Genomic DNA, 21,474 nt, shown 5'->3' on the forward strand with positions numbered 1-21,474 from the left:
AGAGAGGGAGAAAAAATGAGTGTCTCCGAGACAGAATGAAATTCAGATTGTGTGTGCACAGAGCCCAGGGGGCTGTGGGGCGAACTACTTGAAGCAGAAGCATTCTAAGCGCCAATAAAGCAAGTAGCATGTACTTGACAAGGACCCAAAGGGAAAGAGAGAGGGAGAGAAGCAGCTGTTGGAGGAGGAGAGTGAGACAAAGAAGGAGCGGGGGGCTGTCCTTACTTGCTCTTCAGTGTGAGGACTGTATGTGGGAGGAGGCACAGGGAGAGGGAGAGCAGGAGAAAGAATAGAAAGGAAAAGAGCAAGGAAGGGAGCAAGCAGTATGTTTGGTGTGTGAGGAGGAAAATATACATCTGAAAGTGTTTTGCATAGTTGCAGGAAGTCTCCAGCCTCCCCTCCTCGACTCCTGTGCTGCACAGCAACTTGGGCTGAGGGACCATGCAGCAGGGGCGGACTCTACCCTGGGTTGCTGCTCTCCTGCTGGGGCTGATGGGGCTCCGGGTGTGCGGCTCAGAGTTCAAGCATCACCGTTACGAGGATTTGGTGCGAGCCCTGTTTGCAGTGCAGAGCGAATGCCCCTACATCACTCGCATTTACAGCATTGGGCGCAGTGTAGAGGGGCGCCACCTCTATGTGCTGGAGTTCAGTGACAACCCGGGCATCCATGAAGCATGTGAGTAATCCTGGATTCTCTGTTTGACAAGCCAGAGAAGGATGTTAGAATGAGGTTAAATGTGATTTAGTGAAGGACTTTATGTCCAGGGTTAAACATGTGCACATAAGAAAATTATTCATAACAACAGACATACAGCAAATTCTATGGAGACAGAAAAGCGACAGTAAGTTTTGGCATTGAAAATAAAATCTGGCAATGAAAAGGGAAATATTAGCACTGAAAAAAAGTTCTACTGAAAAATAAAACACAGGCATTATAAATAATTTTTGCGTTTTGATGGAAGTTGTACGTTTTGGCATTGAAAATAATATTTCGACATTTAAAAAGGAAACACTGGTAGTGAAAAAATTAAAAATTGTTTTAATTTACTTAATTTTTAAAACTATTTTCACATTTTTTGCATTCGGACATAGGTTTTAAGTTTTGCCATTGACAATAAAAGGTTCGGAAACACTGACACTGAAAAATAAAACAGACATTAAAAATTATTTTTATATTTTTAAAGTTTCAATCCTAATGTAAGTGGTAGGCTTTGTAACTAAAAAAAATGTTTTGGCATTGAAAATATAATGTTGGCGCTGAAATAGATTCCATTAAAAATAAAATACAGGTATTAAAACTATTTAATTTCAATTTGGATTTTTTAAAAAAAAATCTTTTTGCATTCTGATGTTTTTCTTCCCATCGCTCTCTTTTCAGTGTCCGTTTTTTTTTTACAGCAACAGTTTGTTCCACACTTTTTTTCTTAGTTATAACTTTTTTTTTAGTTTTAACTTTCTGTCACTGTTTTAGTGTTGATAGGTTGTTCTTGAAGAGACAGACAAGGACTCATCAGGAGATCATTTTATAATATAACATCATAATAGAAAATATTTTTTGATTCCTGTGTTGTAATTTTCAGTAGACCTTTCTTACCAGCACGAATAAACTTTTGTAAAATGCTGCTAAGCAACATTTGAAGCTGAAATTTAAACATGATACGATTTCTGTGGGTACAGCGAATGGATTTATAATGATTACGTTTTTCAAATACACAGGCTGCAGTCATTGGCTGCTCATTTGTTTTGCTTCTCTGACTGCGAGTGAGAACATAGCTGGCAGCAGACGGAGCAGTCTGTGGGGGGCTCTGCTTTTTTTCCCCAACAGATGAAACACAAGCTTCTGATTTAGCTTTCTGAAGCCACACTACTGCGTGGATTGGTTGGTGGCATTAATCTGTGGAAAATTTAAAGTGTAACAAAAAAAGGCAAAAATCGAAGAATTGAGTGAACATCTGTGATTCATTTTAATTTCAGCCATCCAGCTACTGACAGATTGCGAGGTGCTATTCAAAGCTGAGCAGAAGTCACTAAAGTTCACTTTGAGTCAACAAGTCTTCAACCCTAAAAGCTTGCTCTTGCAAAAGCTTTGCTTGTACCCCCCTCTTCTAACCACTGAGTCAGCTATCCAGGTGTTTATTTTGCATATCGGTTGCAAATTGAAAACCATAACCTCGTCGCAGCTAATGCTTGTACTGAAAACAAGTCAAGGGGTCACACTCATGTAAGTGGTTTTGAAGATTTTTCCATTCTTGCACATTTAGTGACAGCTCTTTGACAGAAAAAAAAAATCTGCAGGGAATGCTTTCTTGGCTGTGACTGAGATTGCATTTTTTTTCTGCATTTGCACACGTAGGGGTTTCCTTCAGTAGAATTGAAGGATGTGCGCCTGTTCTGTTGCAAGTTGACCAACGGTGAAAAACAGGAACTGTGCACTTCATGGAGGGGAATGACCTCAGGTCTTGTCTGGGTCAACCCCCCAGCACCCTTTAGGAAGTTCACGTCTTTCACATGCTGCTGAGCGTGTGTGTGTGTGTGTGTTTAAAGCTGCATGCTAGAGCCAACAGTGTTTTCTGAACCTGAGGCCAGTTGGCCCTGCGTTAAAGAAAAGGAGGTGAATTGCAGCGCCCAAGCTGCCATTTGGGTGCCTGAAGCAATTAGTGAAGGGTGTTCATAAATTTGGAAGTATCTGCCCCCCCCCCCCTAAAAAAACCTACACTTTCTCCTTCTCATTAGGCAAGGCAAAGCAAATGTATTTGTATAGCACATTTCATACCCAATGGCAACTCAAGGCGCTTTACAGACTAATCAAGTCAAAGTTCATTGTGGCCCAATCGCAAAGCGTGCCCCGATGGGCTGTACAAATATTAATTTCAATTCAATTTAAATTTAAATTTGATCTTTAAAGTCTAAAGTCACAAATCATAATTAACCTCGGAAGGCTTCACAACATACAACATCCCTCTGTCCTTGGACCCTCACAGCGGGTAAGAAAAAACACTGAGGAGGGATCCCTCTTTCAGGAAGGACAGACGTGCAGTACATGTGGTGTGTGTAGATCAACATAATAAAATTACAACAGTCCATATAACAAAAAACAACTGAAATGCAAACAAATGCAATAGTGCAGCACTACAGTATGTACCATGCTTTTAGCACAAAATTATGTTGTTAGGGCTCAAGATGACATAATTTTGAGCAAAACTGTTGAGCAGTAGCTCTGTGTAGCTGCAGTGTTTAGGGGTCCTTGGTTCTATCAACACTGCAGCAGTGATTAATGACGGGACCCCTGGGAGGAGCCAACCTCCTCTTATATAGAGAGGGAGACTGTTTAGATAGGTGGCTCACCCAATCAGTGGGAATAGGAATGCCAGATGATCTTATCCAAATAATTCAATCAGCTTTAATCAGACTCAATCCCTAGAGCTCATCTTTGTCAGAACCTCGAGAACTACCTTATCAAGAAGTTAATGTCAAGACATTAAGTATGTAATTGTGCAATAACATTCATCTTCTTTCAAATGAACAGGTGAATCCATAAGCACTTAGATTAAATACACAAAAGGGTTGGTTTGACTTGGTTTTGTTTGTTTTTTAACCAGCAGCCCAAGGTGGCAACTCAACATCAGAGTCTGTTTACAGGTCTTGGGGAGTATTATTGCATGTGTGAAAAAAGTTGTACAATGTCTTTTGTGGCTCCAGCAAAGTCTGAAAAATTTCCTCAAATGTTGTCAGTTGAGGCTGAAGACTATAAAGTTAAAAAATGAAAAAAAATCTGAACATGTGGAGTCAGCAGACCTCTGCAGCGTGCTCTTTATCTGCTCATGTTTGACCCAGCGTACAAGAATGTCAGACAAAACTGCTCATGTTCAAGTTGCATTGTGGGTAACGTAGGTGCCAGACATGGAAAACAAATGCATAAAACAATAAAGAGGGGAATTGAATCTGCCAATATCCTGCCAATTCTTGCTAAAGTGGCTGCTGATGACCAAAATAGTCTCACTTTGCTCAGGTTATATGTTAATCAATTGAAATGTAAATCCTGTAACATATAGAAACCCAAGATGCTACCATGACAACTCATAAAAATTGCATAGGCTGAATTTATAATGTGAAAAAGACAGACCGCCTATCCAGTCTACTTTATTTTTCATGCAGTAAATTGCTCATGTATGTGTATATAGTATGTGCATGCACAGGCAGTCATTTTAAATGTCACGCTTGGCAGCTCTGTATGGCTTTTTGACCTCATACCCCCCTTCCACCTCTCCACTTCCTCCCTAGTGGAGCCGGAGTTCAAGTACGTGGGCAATATGCACGGCAACGAAGTGCTCGGCCGTGAACTGCTCATTAAGTTCTCCCAGTTTCTGTGCGAGGAGTATCGGGCCGGAAACCAGCGGATCATGAGGCTGATCCATGACACGCGCATCCACATCCTGCCCTCCATGAACCCCGATGGCTACGAGGTGGCTGCCAGACAGGTAATGTACACCCTGACATACATGTGAGCTCTAAGCTTCCACGTGCCAAAAGAAAACCAGGGAAAAATCAGCCACTGGGATGCCTTTGGCTGTTTTTACTCCAGCAATCATTTGCCACTTGTGAAGAAAGAGTTCCCACATTTTTCCTTGATTGTGTTCTTGCCCGTGGAAATGTGAAAATATCATGGTCCCTCAGGAAAACTGAAGTTAAATCACAGCACAACGCACATCTTACTGACTCCACCAGATAACATACATCTAAATATATGTTCATGTCTGTTAATATCCATTTCAGACAAGAAACCAAGAGACAAAAAATGTTTTTGTTTGATTCAATTTTCAGCTGTTTGTAAATGCCTATAATAATCCCATCTATCTGCTCTCTGAAAGACCCCTACTTTTCTTAATTACACGGGCCCTGAAACAACAAACACACAATCACACCCCTTTTAACACAAACACAATCTCAACAACAATCTCTTTGAGAGTAATTATATGTCCCGAGGAGGCAAGTTGCACATGACGGTCCCTCTCTTTGACACTCAGGCGACACACGAACAAAAAACTATAATTTGTAGCATCAGCAGATGTTTGGATGCAGCAGCATCTGGACAACAACAGGGGGGCGGTTCATTCCCCAGCATCCTAATCGGTAGGATGCAGATTTTGAATTGCAATTAAGTAAAAGAAATGATCGTTTTGTGCCCATAGCATAACAAATTTAAGATTGAAAGGATGCAATATTCAGAGCATATCTGTGATTTAGAGTCTGAGCCGGCATTGTCAGCTCTCAACATGGAGGTGGCTGAGCTAGCAGCTAGCAGCAAACAGTGCCAACAACAACAGTGCAGACAGAGCTAATGGTGTATGTATGCAATACATATGCAGCTGGACCATATACCACAAAACAGAAACTCAGATTACAAGATACACACAGAGAAAGTGTGACTTCATTCTCTACTAGGACGCCATTATTTCACTATATCTTTACCAAGCAAATAGTTGTTTGCTGCTATGTTGATGTTCTGAATGTTGTATGCAGCTCCTTAAAGTGGTTCCATACAGAGTTCAGCCTGCTCTTTTAGTTATTTATCAACAGGTCAGAAAGTCTGCATGGAAATATCTTGCAAATTCAATAACAGCCTCCCTATTTTGAAACAAATCATATTTTGAATTTGATCCAGATATAAAAAATAGAAAAGAAAAGAAAAGATAAAGATAGAGTATATTTGCCTCACAGTCAGTTATGAATTGCAAAAGTGGCACCGAATGATGAAATGTACTATTTCGAGTGAATTGGAGAAAAGGGCAAACGAAAAAAATTCCAAGGCACTCTGAGACAGTAATGAAAAATGTATAATAAAACAGGAGAGTACCGCTGTGCTCATGACTCCTTGAGGCTGTACACCATGAAAGGATTACAGAACAGGCTTATCGGGTACAGAACCTGGGGCCTAAAATGTCAATTGGCCCTACACTAGAAAAATGTCAAAAGTCAAACTAACATGTCCCGACCAGGAGGAGACTCAAAATTACCCCAAAGGGACATAAAACAACTACAAGGAGACATAATGACCGCAAAGAGACACAAACCCACAAAAGATGCATCCATCCAATGATTGTTGAGACATGTGATTCAAAAACACAAATGTCAAACTCATGTATCCCAACTATAGACAAATTTGGCTGCTTTGTGTTCTGCAAACTGCCATGCACCGCCATTACAAGTCTCTCTGCTTGCTGACAGTGAACGGCAGCAAAGTTTGTCAATTTTCTGAATTAACTCAGTTAATTGATTACAAAAAATGGTTTTCAATGGTAAAAGAACAAAACAAAAACAAAACGAACAAACAAAAAACCCCACTCCTACTCCCACTAGTAAACATAGTGACCGCTTTGACAAGTTACTTTAAGCCAAATATGTTTGTGTTTGCTTGAATTAACTTTCATAAATTATTTGCGTAAATAAAAAACACAGATGAGTATGTATTTAAAATTACTAAAGTAAAATTGAAGGCATTCACGAGGACACCTACATGTTCTGTTCATTCTTTCAACAGCTGTCATCAGTAAGAGAACAACCACCACATGTTCGGCTGAGTCACCAGCTGGTTAGCATTAGTTAAACCAAAACACTGACAAATATTGTATGTGGTCTGTTTGTGATGCCAACTGAATAATAGCACTTGGTGGTCAAGTTTCTTCTTCGTTAGGGAAACTAAGATTATATTTCACATTGACGCCAAGTTAGCTGACTGAGTTAATTTATGCTGTAGAAACACCCGAGACAGTAGTTCACTAATGCTAGCTAGGCGGTGCTGAAATTACTCGTTTCACCATCAGTTATTTAACTAAGTTTAAGTACTGCCACTACTGCGGGAGCAGCTGAAAAACTGCATAGGTCCTTGCCAAACTCCTAGACACTGTAATCAAAAGTAATGTTACAGAGAAAGTAAGTGTTTGTGGGGTCCTAACATCCTTTAAAGTTTTTTGTGAAAGATTTCAGTTTGGAATGAGAAGCAATGAACTCATGGTGAATTAAATGTTATATCCAGTACATTAAAAAAAGCCTGTTTGGGATCAAATTTGCTGTTGTGACAGTGCAGATTGTCTGGGCAGTTTGTGGAGTCTACAAACTAGTTTTCCTTTGCTGCTTCCAAGCAATATGAATTCATATCCTGACAAACTAAAACCCAAGGCGCCAAATTATCATAACTCAATCACTCTCTTATGAAAAAAAACAAGGTTTGAGAAACTTGATATTCTGTTTGTGGGTCAACAGGGTCCAGAGTTTAACGGCTACCTGGTAGGTCGAGGGAACGCCAGAGATTATGATCTGAACAGAAACTTTCCAGACCTCAATGCACTCATGTACTACTACGAGAAGACCAACGGACGAAACCACCACCTGCCCCTGCCAGACAACTGGGAGCAACAGGTCAGTGCTACTGGTTAAACATACAGGAAACACCCATTTATTGATGTCTCTGTGCATATGTGTGCAAAAACATGTATGTGGGAGTAAGGAAGATGGATGAGTACATTTTTCATGCTTGTGCGAGTGCGTGCTCAGTGTTTGAATATGGGGTTGAATAATGAGCGACTATAACATAGCTGAGTTATCTTGGCTTTAACTTTGTTGACATAAAAAAAAAATCATGAGATTTGTACTGGATGAGACTCCACTGCCAGCTGAGCTTTTTCTAAATAAAAAGAAATGGGTCCATAAATTCAAACAGCAACTACACCCAGTGAATAGTCTGTTCCATGTATATGTTTGTGTGTGCCTGTACAGCCTGGCCTGTTTGGATGGGTGTGTTTGCTTATCTTACTGTAAAACCTATATCTCCTCGTATAAACTGTGCTTTTCTTCATCTGGGTCAGAAGGAGGCCGCTCTCCTTTGTCTTTGCAATATGAAACAGGCGGGCATGATGCTCGTTCCAACACAGATGACAAAGCGGAGAAAAAGCAACACTGAAAATATTCTTTTGGATCCACCCTAACGACCTTAAATTTGACTATTTTTGTATCTGTTTGGTGGGGTTTTTTTTGTTTGTTTTTTGAGCACTGAAAATGAATTCCAAGCTCAGAATAAGCTTTGATAAACAATTAAATGAAGCTGACACACAGACGTCCTCTAAAGCTCTTTCAATCGTGCAATCATAACACTTGACAAGATACATGCACTGTTTATGAAGACTTTCAGCTTCAGCTAAACATTTTTGTCATTTCATCACCACCATGAGAATGTGAAGCGGCCTTCTCTGCTGTCTCAGAGTGTAACTGTTACCTGCTACCATAACTCTCCACAAATCTGTGATTTCACTCAAACCATCAACTTACTGCCAAGTCTGTCTTTGAATAGTAAACACTGGCACCTCTAGTACTCTTTCAGGTTTTCTACAGCTTAAGGCAAGTTAGACTTTTTTAATGCCACTTGGAATAAAATTTAAGACCAGTTTTACAATAACCTAAATATAAGAAGAAAAAAGGTCATATATTTAGGGTTGTCCAAATATTAATGATAACATAAAATATCACCTCTTTGTCGCGTGGCACAGACGAGCATAGTACAAAACTAGGAAATTTAAAGGAGAGTTTTCTTGGATATTTTGTGTTTGTCACTCTGCATACGGGATTCCACTTCCCTGCTTTCTATCACAAGTTTTAAAAAGTTTTTGCATAACTTACATCAAGCCTTGCATGCATTTCCTTGTACTGGTTTTAGCCATGTGGCGAAATCTCTGTTAAAAGCCAATTGAACTGAATTTGCAATTCCCCCATATAATCCTGGGTACAATGAAATGGAAATTCGCAGACTCTACTCTGAACAATTCCAGTCGGAAAGAAAATACAAGTGTTATTAGTTTTTCTATACTGATCTGTGGGACATTAAAACGAAAGACATTCGGTTAATTATTAAAGAAAAATAGATTTTACCAATTATTTTAAGATCTTACAATGTAATGTCCGAAAAAGAAAAAGATCTCTGTACAATCCTACTTCTCTTGTCTTATCATAAGACATTTAAATACAAATTAAGACCCTTTTTTGTAACATATATACAGTATAATGTAATGTAATGCATTTTACATTGAGACTTCTCAAGGCTCTGCGGGAACCCTGTCTTTTCCGGTGAGTAGTGAACCGATGATAAAGCCACGATCTTAATGGATATTTTTCTTGCAATGAGACTATTGAAACCCACGAATCAGATTTCTTGAAATGTTTTTTTTAACTTGACAGAAACACACTAAACTCTCTGAACAATCCTGTACTGTTCATGCAACTACATGTCCTGTCCCTTAATTCCAAGAGGCAGACTCGAGCCCTGAGCTAATAGTAACACTGGTGGGGATAAACTGTGGCACTTCTGTTGATGTATTGCATTTGTGGCTCAGTATTGCAGGGATGGCTGTTGTAGACATAGTTCTCATAGTCTTCTATTCTCTGTGACTTAATTTCACTGTGCACTTATTTCAGATCAATTTGGTGTAAAATGTAGGAAGTAGGGGAGGAGATGTGTGCTGTCAAACTATCGCTAATAGTCAGCTGAAAAGTACATTTCAAGTATTAAGGTCAGGTCCTTGGGGTGTCTTGTCTGTAGGCATCTAATCTTCAACAGACACTAACAGGGCTTCTGTTTTCAAGGTTAACTTCCCTGGCATTTTTCCTCTAATTTGACTCTTTGTTCCCCACTGCTTAAAACCACTGGGTGTTATTATAGCTGGATAATAAAATGTCTTTGAATATATAATAAAACATCCCTCAAAGTATCAAAAGTCATATAAATTTAATGTTGTTTATCTCCATCAGATTATAAGACTTAAGCTTTTCTGAGTGTGGCATTATTTTTAGTGATACTGTTATCAGTAAATGTTATTAAAATGACTTTTAGTGTTACATCATTTGTCAAAATGAATGTGGGAACAAAGTTTTTAACGTAATTAAAATTATAAGAAACGTGGAACTGTGACAAATAGACTGCTTCTTTAGGAAGAAAGTGGGCAACAGCTCTGGAGACAGACCTGTAATTGGTGGATGTAGCGGATCAAATTCAGTAAACATAAACACCCCCAGTGCCAGTGGCAGTGGATCTAACCTGCGTAATGGCAGCAACAGAAAGTTTGCTGATTTGGCAGGGAGTTGGGGATGTCGCCTGGCGTTGGGGATTGCGAGGACACTGTGCTTTAAGGCGCTAGCTAACATTAGCTACATAAACGTGAAATATAAGCTGCAGCCATGGGCCTTTGGCTCCCATCAGCAGAGGGCTAAGCAGCATTTACAGCATAGCAGAATTTTCTCTCCGTCTTTGACATGCTTGTCAGACTCTCTTTTAGACTTATTTTTTATAAGTCCACCTTCCCTTTTTGGGTTGCTCTGCAGTGTAGGCAGTTGTTGCCAATGCTAGAGAAGTCATTTTCACCATGGGATACGTGTACATCTGCATTTTTGAAACCGCCATTGGGAACGCCCTCTCGCTGAAATGACCTGTGATTGGCCATAATCTCCCAGGATTTTCACACAATGATGCCAATATAAAACTGCCTACAGCAGCTTTAATTATATCATAATTTAGATGCAGGTGTCTAATAAGGGTGTAACTGTGGCTATTTACTGTCTATTGAAGAACATATTATTTACATTTTTCATCTAATTTAATACAAAGTATGGGTTATTATATCATAGCAGCATACCTTAAAATAATGCGTGACAGATTTTTTTAAATTTAATATTATTATTTGTTTTTTATGTTACATATCAACAAAGTGGTTTTGTTCCAGAGCAAAGGGCAGCTTTTGATTTTTTGATTTTTTTTCCCCCTAATTACAAGTTCCTGAGCTTCAAAAGCCTTGAGAAAACTAAAACACTGGTCTTCCCAGTCGCGAGCTGGCCGTCTACCCACATGACTGCCTCCTGAAAGGCAAACACAAAAGAGTAACTGTGCCACTGTTACAGATACTTCATTCATGCTAGTCAGGATTACATCCTCACAGGCTGCACGAAGCCACAAGCCTCCTGCGTTTGCCTGCAGGCTCAGCCATGCTACATTTTAATTAGCCAACTGATGATGTTTCATCTAGAGGAGAGAGACTGATTCACAAACTGATGCAAATTAAGAAGGGCAAAGGTGAAAATATACTCAGACTAATTTTAAATCAACTGCAACTTCCAGGTGACACATGGGACTATTTTGATTCCTGTAAAAGGACGTCCCTCATACATTGTGAAATCCGACCTTGTCTATTAATAAAGCCAACAAGTGATCCAGAAAATGTAGATTCATATTTAAGATGGCATGGTATTCCCTCTGTCTGTTGAGCTATGAGTTTTGTAACAGTGAGATATGATCATCAGAGCGTAAGCATGTCATATGAAACCCTACGCCATGGTGACAGCTCTGACTTCAAACGCGTCCGAGTGTATATAAAGATCCACAGACAATAAACACCTGCCAGTCCTCAAAACAGAAGTCCCACTTCAAGGTCAGTCGTCCCCAATCGCCCTGATTATGCTCCAGCTGAACCAGACTGTGTTTATTGTCCCACATACCTCATTCAAGGAGAGGCATTACTCCTTGTCTCCCTGTGTGATATATGTCTGGAAGTGTGTGAGGATAGTTAGCGCTGACAGAGAAAATAAATGGCAGCCTGTCGAGTGGAATTTTTAGGTTTTATGTCTTAAGCGTCGCAAGGGAAAAGAAGTATCTGTTGTGCTTTTATCCTTGCAGCCTTAATCTCGCATTGTCTTCTGAAGTCATCTTTCTAACTGAATTCCAGACTCGAGAACAGACTCACAGAGAAAATATTTGCACATGGTAAAGCAGGGAAAACTAGGATTTGTCCAGATAACAAGCCAAGCAGAGAAGCCAGTGATTCTGGGTAAAAGGAAAACCAGATGTTCTGCAGTACACTGGTGTTGTTTATGAAAAGTCTGGGATAAAGTTATGTGCAACAATATCAGTGACAGGACAGTATACAGTTGGTCTGACAGGCAAAAGAGGACAGTTTTATGTATGTGTTAATGTATAAATAAATGTAGTATAAATAAATGGATAAATGTATGGACTAAATTTGGACTATATTTTTTAAAAATGACAGTTGAACTGAAAGAGATGGACATTATGTAGATACTGCCAGTGGCACCTCCAAAAGAAGATTCAATTGCTTACCCCAGCACTGCTACCTTGGTGGATTGGAAGCCGACATTATTGTCTTTAAGTGGCCGGCCTACATGAAGGTAGCAGTATCTTGTGAAAATAGGCAACTTAAGGCATCCATTGGTACCAAGCATGCCAGCATAGCTTGTCGAGAAGTGGGTTAAGTAAAACTCAAAATCTTGACTTAATTTTGGCAAGGAAACAACTAGCAAAGGGGTCCTTTGAACTCTCACATCAAGATTTTAGAATAGAAATGGGTCACATTGGTGAAAAATAATTCAGTATACTCTCAGTACTCTCTCCTCAGCCCAGGCTGCAGTAATCAAGATGGCCCTGGTGAACAAAGACCATATTTATTATATGCAAACCAGGTGAGAAGAAAAAATGCAAAAGAAACCCCCCCCACAAAACCTGGTTTATAAAAATCTAATTTTGAGTCATTTCAGTGGGAACAATAGAGAGAAAACACTCAATTGGCAGCTTCAGTCTGACTAACAGGACACAGGCATCCTCATCAAGCCTGAAGTCAGTGACTGCTATTGGAGATCAGGGCATGGGGCTTTCGCATTGTCTTTTTAAAGGTATTCCAGTACGTAATTTTCTGAGAGTCAAATTCAAGCATCAAGCACCTTGTATGAGCCCTGCAATATTTAATGTACACTGTCTGGTAAGAACATCAGCCCTAGAAGTTATATTTGTATATCTTCTCCACAGGTTGAACCAGAGACTCTGGCGGTCATAAAATGGATGCAAAACTACAATTTTGTCCTGTCAGCCAACCTCCATGGAGGAGCTGTAGTAGCCAATTACCCCTTCGACAAATCAAGAGACCCTCGCATTCGAGGGAGGACCACGTACGCGGCCACTCCAGATGACAAAATCTTCAGAAAGGTGTGCTCCAGATTCAAAATCCTTCCAGATGTTGTACACATATCATCTCATCATTGTCTTTTGTGCATTTGTGTGTGTATGTTTGTGTGTGAAAACATGTGAATGATTGGGCATTTGTGTGTGATGACAGTTGGCGAGGACCTACTCGTACGCTCACAGCTGGATGCACAAGGGTTGGAACTGTGGGGACTTCTTTGACGAGGGGATCACCAACGGGGCCAGCTGGTACTCTCTGTCCAAAGGTAAGCAAAGCCTATGGATCTGAGGTGAAAGCAACAGATAAAACTGACTTTTAAAATGCTACAAACTCAACACACAGCAGTTGAAGTCAGGTCAGATCAACTCATTGGAAAGAACAAGTGGAATTTACCTTCCAGCACCGTAAAGCACAACACTGACTCACCATCTCCACGCACCAACACATTATTCCGTGTGCAATATTCCCATGTGTTGGAGAGCATCCACTATTATTCTCTTTCCAAAGAAAGCCAAGGCCACCTGCACTAATGATGGACTATGCTGGCACAGACTTTAGCATGAATGACATGCCTCGAGTGGCTCGCAAGGCAAGCTTTCCTGGTGTCGTCATGAACTCTCTGACTCTTTCCGAGGCCTCCACGCGCTCCTCTTGCCTTTAACCTCTTCACCTTCTCTACACCAACAGCAGCACTCCCACTGACCCCTCAGCTTAGCTGCTTACGTTTGTAAATGACACATGCCAACAACAACTTTAGGGAGTGTGTGAAAATGATTAGCAGTGGAAGTAAGGATAGTAACCCGAAAGGTGGGTAGTATGAAATTTTTGTAAGCACACGCCCTTTTAATTTTTATGTCACCCCAATTTATTTTTTACGTCTACTTAATTTTGTCTCTGATAATGGTATTAACACATTCTACTGTATCTATAACCCCCCCTTTCTCCGATGCTCCAATTACAGTTGAGCGAGTTTGAAAGCCATGGTGTCTAGATGGTAACCAAAGATTAGCAAAAACTCTGAACTGAAATTTCATGTTCCATGTTTTAAGTGATTATTTTAACCCAAACCATTATCTTTCACTAACCACCGACCCTAACCAAGTACTTTTTGTGCCTAAACTTAACCAGCGTCACCGAAACAGTGTCACACCATTAGACAGCGAGACACGATGATTTTGAAGCAGCTTGCGAGATTGTTGCAAATCTAGGATTACCATGTAGCCATGACACTGAATCTCCGTCAGTTTTCCCTTTTACTCTCACCACTTTATTTTTTATTGTGAATTAGAAAATGGTTTGGGGGCCACCCAGCAACTAACTAAACTAACTTTCTATAGTAAAGATGGACTACCATTGTTTGTAGTCAGTAATAAATACATTCATAGAGTACTTTACTGACCCCAGAAGGGGAAAAGAGGACACATACCTGTGTCACATACCCAGTGCAGGAGCATGTGCATGTTGTCTGATAGTCTTGTTATCAGGAGTCTCTGTGCAAAGAACTTGTGGCCTTTTCCCTTTTGTGTTAGGACTTGACTGAGTTTCCTTAATGTGTGTTGTTTTAAAAGTTAACATTGTGAATATATCCTTGCATTGCATATTGTAGTCCCTGCTTTCAGCTTCTTGAGGGCCAAAAGGAACCGACATGGGCCTTTCTCATGACAGACACTCTGGCTTGTAGAAGAAAAGCACAGGTGTTACTAACAAGGCTGATTATGGCTCTGCTCTATTTAAATGCTTCAGTGAGAGAGACAGTGAGTCAGCACGCAGTATACCACAATCCTGAAATCAAAGCAGCTAAATGGAATTCAGCCCCCATTAATCTCATTATATTCATGTTGTCCGACCCATTAGACTGTTTAGAAAACTAAAAAATAAAAATATCTTTATCTACAGTCCATGGTCTGACCTAGCAACATTAACTTAGGATGGCAAGACTTTGCATTGGTCAGTTGTACCTAATGTGATATTTGGATGTTTCATTGTTTCAATTGCATAGTTACATATTAAGTTTAAATCAGACAGACATCCGCCTATTTATGCACCTTTTTAGTACTGACAGAGAAACTGGGTTATGCAACAAGTATTTTAAACAAAGTACACATTTGATTCTTTTATATGATTTTGAGATATTGGGTGTGCTGCAGTTTTTTATTTTGTTATTGTTTTTTTTTGCAATTCAAGGTCTGTCAGTCAGTCAATTTTATTTATAAAGCTCATCATCACAAATGCAAGTTTTCCTCAGAGGGCCTTACAGCATACAATATCCCTCTGTCCTTAGAACGCCATATCGACTAAGGAAAAACTCTCCCCCAACACCCCAAAACAACCTATAATATGGAAAAAAAAATGGTAGACAACCTCAGGAAGAGCGACTGAGGAGGGATTCCTCTTCCAGGATGGACAGACATGCAATATATGTCGTAAAGAACAATAAAACTAAGGGATGGGCCCACTGGAAAATGTAATGAAACTGAAAAGGGCATTGCTTTTTTAAAAAAGTGAACCATTAGGTTTAGCTGCCCTCCCCACCACAATAATTGTCATACGGTCCCTTAAGAGTCTTCAAACTGCTACAATCTGCCTATATCAGATTTCAGATGTATATCTGGAAACATCTTGATATCATCTATCCTGTGTGAACACATTGCCTCCTTCCTTTTGTTTGACTATAGATTACTGCACTATTGATTCTAGGGAAACAGAAAAATGAAAAAAAAAAAAAAAAAAATTGTAAAGAAAATTTGAACGACACCCATAACTTACTTTTACATGGATGCACATAATCACATGCACATGCCTTTTACACAATTTTATTTATTATCAACCTAATTTTATGTCTATATGAGTGCTAAACCCAACTAAACCAACTGGGCTATACTGGAGCAGATTTAAATATGCACTTCCAGTGTGTTGACTGTATTTTTAGTCCGGTGTCATCCAGCATGTCCTGTCAGCAGTTAACCATGTCCGATTTTCTGTCCTACAATTGCTCCTTGAAAATGAAAACTGTGAATATTTGAGGTTTATTTTTACATTTTTGTGAAGCCTTCTGTGAAAGTAGTCAGAGTGCTTAGTGGGTGTGTTATTAGGGTTTGGTTAACATAATATTATTTACTGGCATTGGCCACTCACAGGCCATTAGGAGTTATACGAGCTCAGGCACTGGCAGGCACATTAAAGTCCTCATCTTGCCTCGATTGGTTTACGAGAAATATTTTGCCGTAGAATGCTTGGAAGTTACAGCAAGTTCATCAAAATGTCTGGGCATGTATTCAGTTTCAGTTCAGTTAATCTGTAACTGCTACAATAACAGTACTCACATCTTTGATGTATAAGTCCTGGTCTGAACTGGTCGGGATTATTCCTTGGAATGTGAATCTGTTTAGCTTGTTCGGTTGAGTCATGCAAACTTTTGAATTGGATGAAAACGCCCACAGTTGCATTTAGTAGGAGCATGTTATGTTTATTTTAGCAACTCCTTTTGCGCCAAGCATTATGTCATGGTCTATGAGGTTAAAAAACCTGCCAAAGACTCAGAGAATTCTGGTTTTCAAAAAGCCATTCTGTTGTTGGGATTAAAATTAGTCCAAAAGATGTTAAAAAGCCATCAAAACAGTAAAACGCAATGGTTGGGAAAAAAAATAAAAGAGAAAGCCCCAATGACCAAAAATATGTGATGGGTTTTGAAATGGTCTAAAAATGATAAATCACATTAACTCCTAACAAATCTGAACAAATACCTAAAGAGGCAAACCAAAGCTTCATGTAAACAACTCCACACTGGGAACCACTAAAATGGAAAAACATTTTTTTTTTCGGATTTTCCCTTGAGATCTAAAGTAAAGAGTCTATTTCTGTGTGTTTCAGGCATGCAGGACTTCAACTACCTGTACACCAACTGTTTTGAGATCACCCTGGAACTGAGCTGTGACAAGTTTCCTCCAGCATCAGCACTGCCCAGAGAATGGCTGGGCAACCGAGAAGCACTGGTTTCATACCTTGAACAGGTCAGAACTCATGAGATTGCCCTCTTTCAAAATATGACCATATAGTTTTACAAGCAGAAATTTCTATGCATGTTTGCATTTTCTGTTAGGTGGCGACCTCTAGTGACGGTAGTAATTATTATGGGAGCAAAGGAGGAAGTAAGGCGATATAGTATGCTTATTTCAACATATGCTGCATTGAAATTGTGAGTTTGTGTTTACGACATTGGAAGTTGTGTACACAAAGTTGTGAACGAGGAGCCTTCAGAAAATGTCCACTTACAAAGTTGTTAATGCCACACAAAGGGGTGTGTGCATTTGATCGCTACTTGTGAATATGTCCCAAAAGAATAAACATTCGAGTGTATTCCCTGTTGGAATTTTTGTAATGTAGCAGCTGACAGCAAATAAGCAGGGACCAAAAACGGTTGCCCTAGTAACAGCATAGTAGTGAAATAGTTAACAAAGAGCGACAAAGTCTGCTTAGGTTGATGGATCAAACAAACACAGGCTTTCATCTATGAGACAGGTGTATGTGTCCCAGGTGAAACCAAAAGTCAGCAACTTAATTTGAGAACATACCGTCATATGTCGTATTATGCATGTCGCATGATGTAGGTGACATGTCACGTGACATTTCTTTAGTAACAGTTGTACTCTGTAGGCAGAACCATGAGTTATTTTTCTAAACCTTACCAGGTAATATGGTAAAACTGTGACTGTGAAGGTACAATGTCGTCCACTGGTAAGTGTGCTAATTTAGGAAACGTTCCTATGGGTCGTATTCAAAGGGTAGGAACCCAAACACCTGACAAATCACAAGCAGAGCCATTGACAGCAGGCACACTTATTGGCAAATACACTGGTCAATCATGCTGTCAAAGCCCTCTTTTATAGCATCAAATAACTAATTTAAACCAAATTTATTCAGAAAAACAAACCCTTAAACAAACATCAGTGTGATAAGAACTACCTAAAATGACAAAACCTTCTCTGGGAGAAACTTATTTGGCATGAACTTTGAGTTTTTAGCTCAAATTCAACAAGAGCACACTTTAATATCTTTTTTATATATTGTAAAAGTTATCCCATATTGCATATTTTCCTTATATCGTGCAGCACTGACATACGCACTCTCAGTATTTGGCAAACTATTGGTCATTTACAGCTTGGTGCACGCAAACAGACAGACAAACAGCACAGTTACACACAAAAATCCAGCTACCAAGAGTCCAGTGCTCCAGCTTCTTGTAAATATTGGCTTGGATTCTCTGGATAAAGTGACTTAAAATTAGCTGCGTGAAATTCAGTGTAACACAAGCAAGCTGACTTTTACCCTCCGTCTGTATGAAAAGAGGCCGTGGTTTGAGGACAAAATACCCTTTATCCAAGGTTGTCAGAGTGCTGAGATAAAATGCAGTGATCCATTGCCACTAATAGTGTTTCTTAAGCCACAAGGGAGAGCTCAGATATGGAAAACTTTTTTTCTGCAGCACTGATTAAACAGACCGAACTGAAAAGGGCTGCAGAGACTGTTCTGGTTTAGTTTTACTGTATGCGGATCACAGGGGCAAGGAGGGTAATAAGGTCTGAAGTTTTGGAAAAGTTGCTTCAGTAATGTAATTTATGACCTGATATGACTTACACACAAAGCTATTCACACATACCTGACTTGCCTGTATTAACACATAGGCCTGTTTAACATATTTTGGTTGACACAAGCTCAAGCATGAAAGGCCATAAAAAAGGAACGGTGAGAAATTAAATCAAACTGAACGGAGAATTAACTTGTGCGTTTCAGGTGCATCATGGGATAAAAGGCATGGTGTACGATGAAAACAACAACCCTATCGGCAACGCTGAGATCTCAGTGGCTGGCGTCAACCATGATGTGACCAGTGGTGAGAAGGGGCTGGAGGGGTGTCAGTTAATGTTTGTACAGATGTGTTTGTTATTTCCTGTGAGTTTTTTAACCTCTTTAACTGCAATGTTGAATATGTGATTGTGGAGGGCATGTGGTAAATGATATGCTGATGTCCTGCATAGTGATGTACTAGAATAGTGCTGTCCATCCTCACCCTGGAATAAAACAAGCAGCAATCATGCCAGCTAGTGGTCATTGGTGAAAGTGCACTTTGAAAATAACGCAAACTGCACTGTACATACACTGTATTTACATTTACTCCCAGCACTGTACATATGTTCAGTTTCAAAGTACTTGTAATTTACTTCAGTATTATTATTTTATACTTTTTTAAACTCTGCTACATTTAAAGGGGCATGTTAAACTTTTTATAAATGCATTTTTTAATCTTACAGCTATAGTTACAACTTAAGCCTACAAATGATTTCAGAAACCTGTAATGAACACTTTACATCTGATGCATTATTATACTGTAAATAAAACCACCAACCAGAGGTGGAGCAGGTGATGGCTGTTGGGGCTCCAGCCCTGAAAGTTTTCCCCAAAGCCTGAATGTTTTAAGTTATTAAAATACCTTTAACTTTATGTTATTCAGATAATTGCCTAATATATACAGATGCTGTTTATTCTACTTTACTTTTCCCCAAAGAAATTGACCATAACTAAGTAAATGTTGTTCTGTTGGCCTTATTTTTAATTCAGAATACAAAATAGGATGTACTCTTTACAGGATGATTTAAACCTTGGCAAACAACATGTTTTCCCAAGTGATGTACAAATTTGTAGGCATTCTTTTTTGGTTTTGTTATGTTTTGGAAAAAGTGCATATAGAATAAAAGATACAATTACTTCTTCTACAATGGCATGACTTGGATATTTGCACCTCTCATCTTTTCCTATGTGTGCTCCTTCAGGAGTGGATGGCGATTATTTCAGACTTCTGTTACCAGGTACCTACACTGTGACAGCATCGTCCCCAGGTTACGTCCCCTCCACCAGCACTGTCACAGTGGGACCAGCTGAGGCCATACAGGTGTGTTCCTATGTGTATAGACAGGAATCTTACAGCTGATTCACAGTTTTAGCCACCAATTTACCCCTTTTTAGTGGAAAAAAGCAGGTTGTAAGTACTGTAAATACACTTCTGAAGACCCTCACCTCAACTTGTTGTTCATATTGTGTGTATGTTCTTTTAGGCTGGAAATGTGCTCTACCTTGATCACTCACATCTTGTTCTCCATTTCTCCTCTCACAGCTTCATTTTTACTTGAAAACGGCACCAAAACAAAACCTTAAAGCGAAGCATCACAACGGCAAGAAGAACCTTTCATCTCCCAAGGCCCCTTTAAAACTTGGCCCTAGATGAGACACGGACAATAGGACAAAAACATACAGTACATACATTTTTACTGAAAATCCTACATAAACGCACACACACACACACACACGCACGTCAACATCATTAACAGGGGACTGTAATTATTTACTATCCAAGTGGGAACTTTTTAAAAATACAAAACCAGAATTGAAAATTTACTTTTGACTTTTTGAAACTTGGCCCTAGATGAGACACAGACAATACGACACAAACATACAGTACATACACTTTTACTGAAAATCCTACATAAACACACACAGACACTTTTACATACACTTTTATGAAAATGATAATTGACCATAAAATATATATATGTAATTTTACCGTTGTAGTCCTACAATTATGTATTTCAACCCTTTGTGTTTTTGTTTGTGTTTTTGTGTCTGAATCAAGGAGATCCTGGTGTATTTATGTAACAGCATTGATTTGTATGAGCACAGCTATCCTGTATTTGTAAAGGATTTTGATTACCGTAATTTGATGAAAACTGAAAGCGAAAATAAAATTATGTTTTTGCTGTCCTCATTCACCATCTCTGTAGAGAATGTTTCTGCAGAATCTTTTCCTTGTTCACTATAATAGCACTAATGTATATAATAGATCTTTACTAAATCCATCTAGACATTAGGCCTAAAGGAAGTACTCAGATTGCAAGAATAGTAAGAGACATAGAAGCAAGTAACAAAATGAAGTACAGAGAACATATTTGAGGAAAACATCATTAGATAACACCAAAGTTTTAGTTTCTTTCAACAAAAAGTGCTTTGATAAAATCTGCTTCAAAAACAAAAACAACAACAGCAACAAAACAGTAATGTCAGTGTACATTGTGGAACTTGTTAAACTGATAAATCAGGAAGGGATTTTTATCCATTTTGCGTCATCACTATGACTAACAGATAATACAGACCATATTTTCAGTTTCCTTTTTGTGCTGTGCCAAAATACTAACTAGAACCAGAAACTAGATCCCATTGTTTCTTGTTTCCCAGTACTCTCCCACAACTTCTTCTCCATGATCAACAAGAAAGAGCGTTGTGTGATGCTGATCGCTGCACTATTCTCTTTTGTTACGAGCTGGGAGGACAGATGATACATCCAGAACCAGGCTGGAGGTGGCAGCAGAGGATAGGATGACATCTGTTAAAAAAATGTACAATAACATATATGGAACAA

General features: G+C 39.3%; 1 protein-coding gene across 1 annotated transcript; it reads left to right on the top strand.

The window, feature by feature from the left end:
• The first annotated feature begins 240 nt into the window (after positions 1–240).
• On the top strand, positions 241–20,823 carry cpn1 (carboxypeptidase N, polypeptide 1). Its single transcript, XM_042508433.2, has 9 exons — positions 241–676; positions 4,282–4,478; positions 7,261–7,416; positions 12,854–13,030; positions 13,161–13,272; positions 16,878–17,017; positions 18,798–18,897; positions 19,835–19,953; positions 20,176–20,823. The coding sequence occupies exons 1-9, from the start codon at positions 442–444 to the stop codon at positions 20,284–20,286; spliced, it is 1,347 nt and encodes a 448-aa protein (XP_042364367.1). The 5' UTR covers positions 241–441; the 3' UTR covers positions 20,287–20,823.
• Positions 20,824–21,474: the final 651 nt, after the last annotated feature.

The sequence above is a fragment of the Plectropomus leopardus genome, chromosome 19 (assembly GCF_026936395.1).
Source record: "Plectropomus leopardus strain MGB_pleo_1.0 chromosome 19, ASM2693639v1, whole genome shotgun sequence".
NCBI classification, from domain to species: Eukaryota; Metazoa; Chordata; class Actinopteri; order Perciformes; family Serranidae; genus Plectropomus; species Plectropomus leopardus.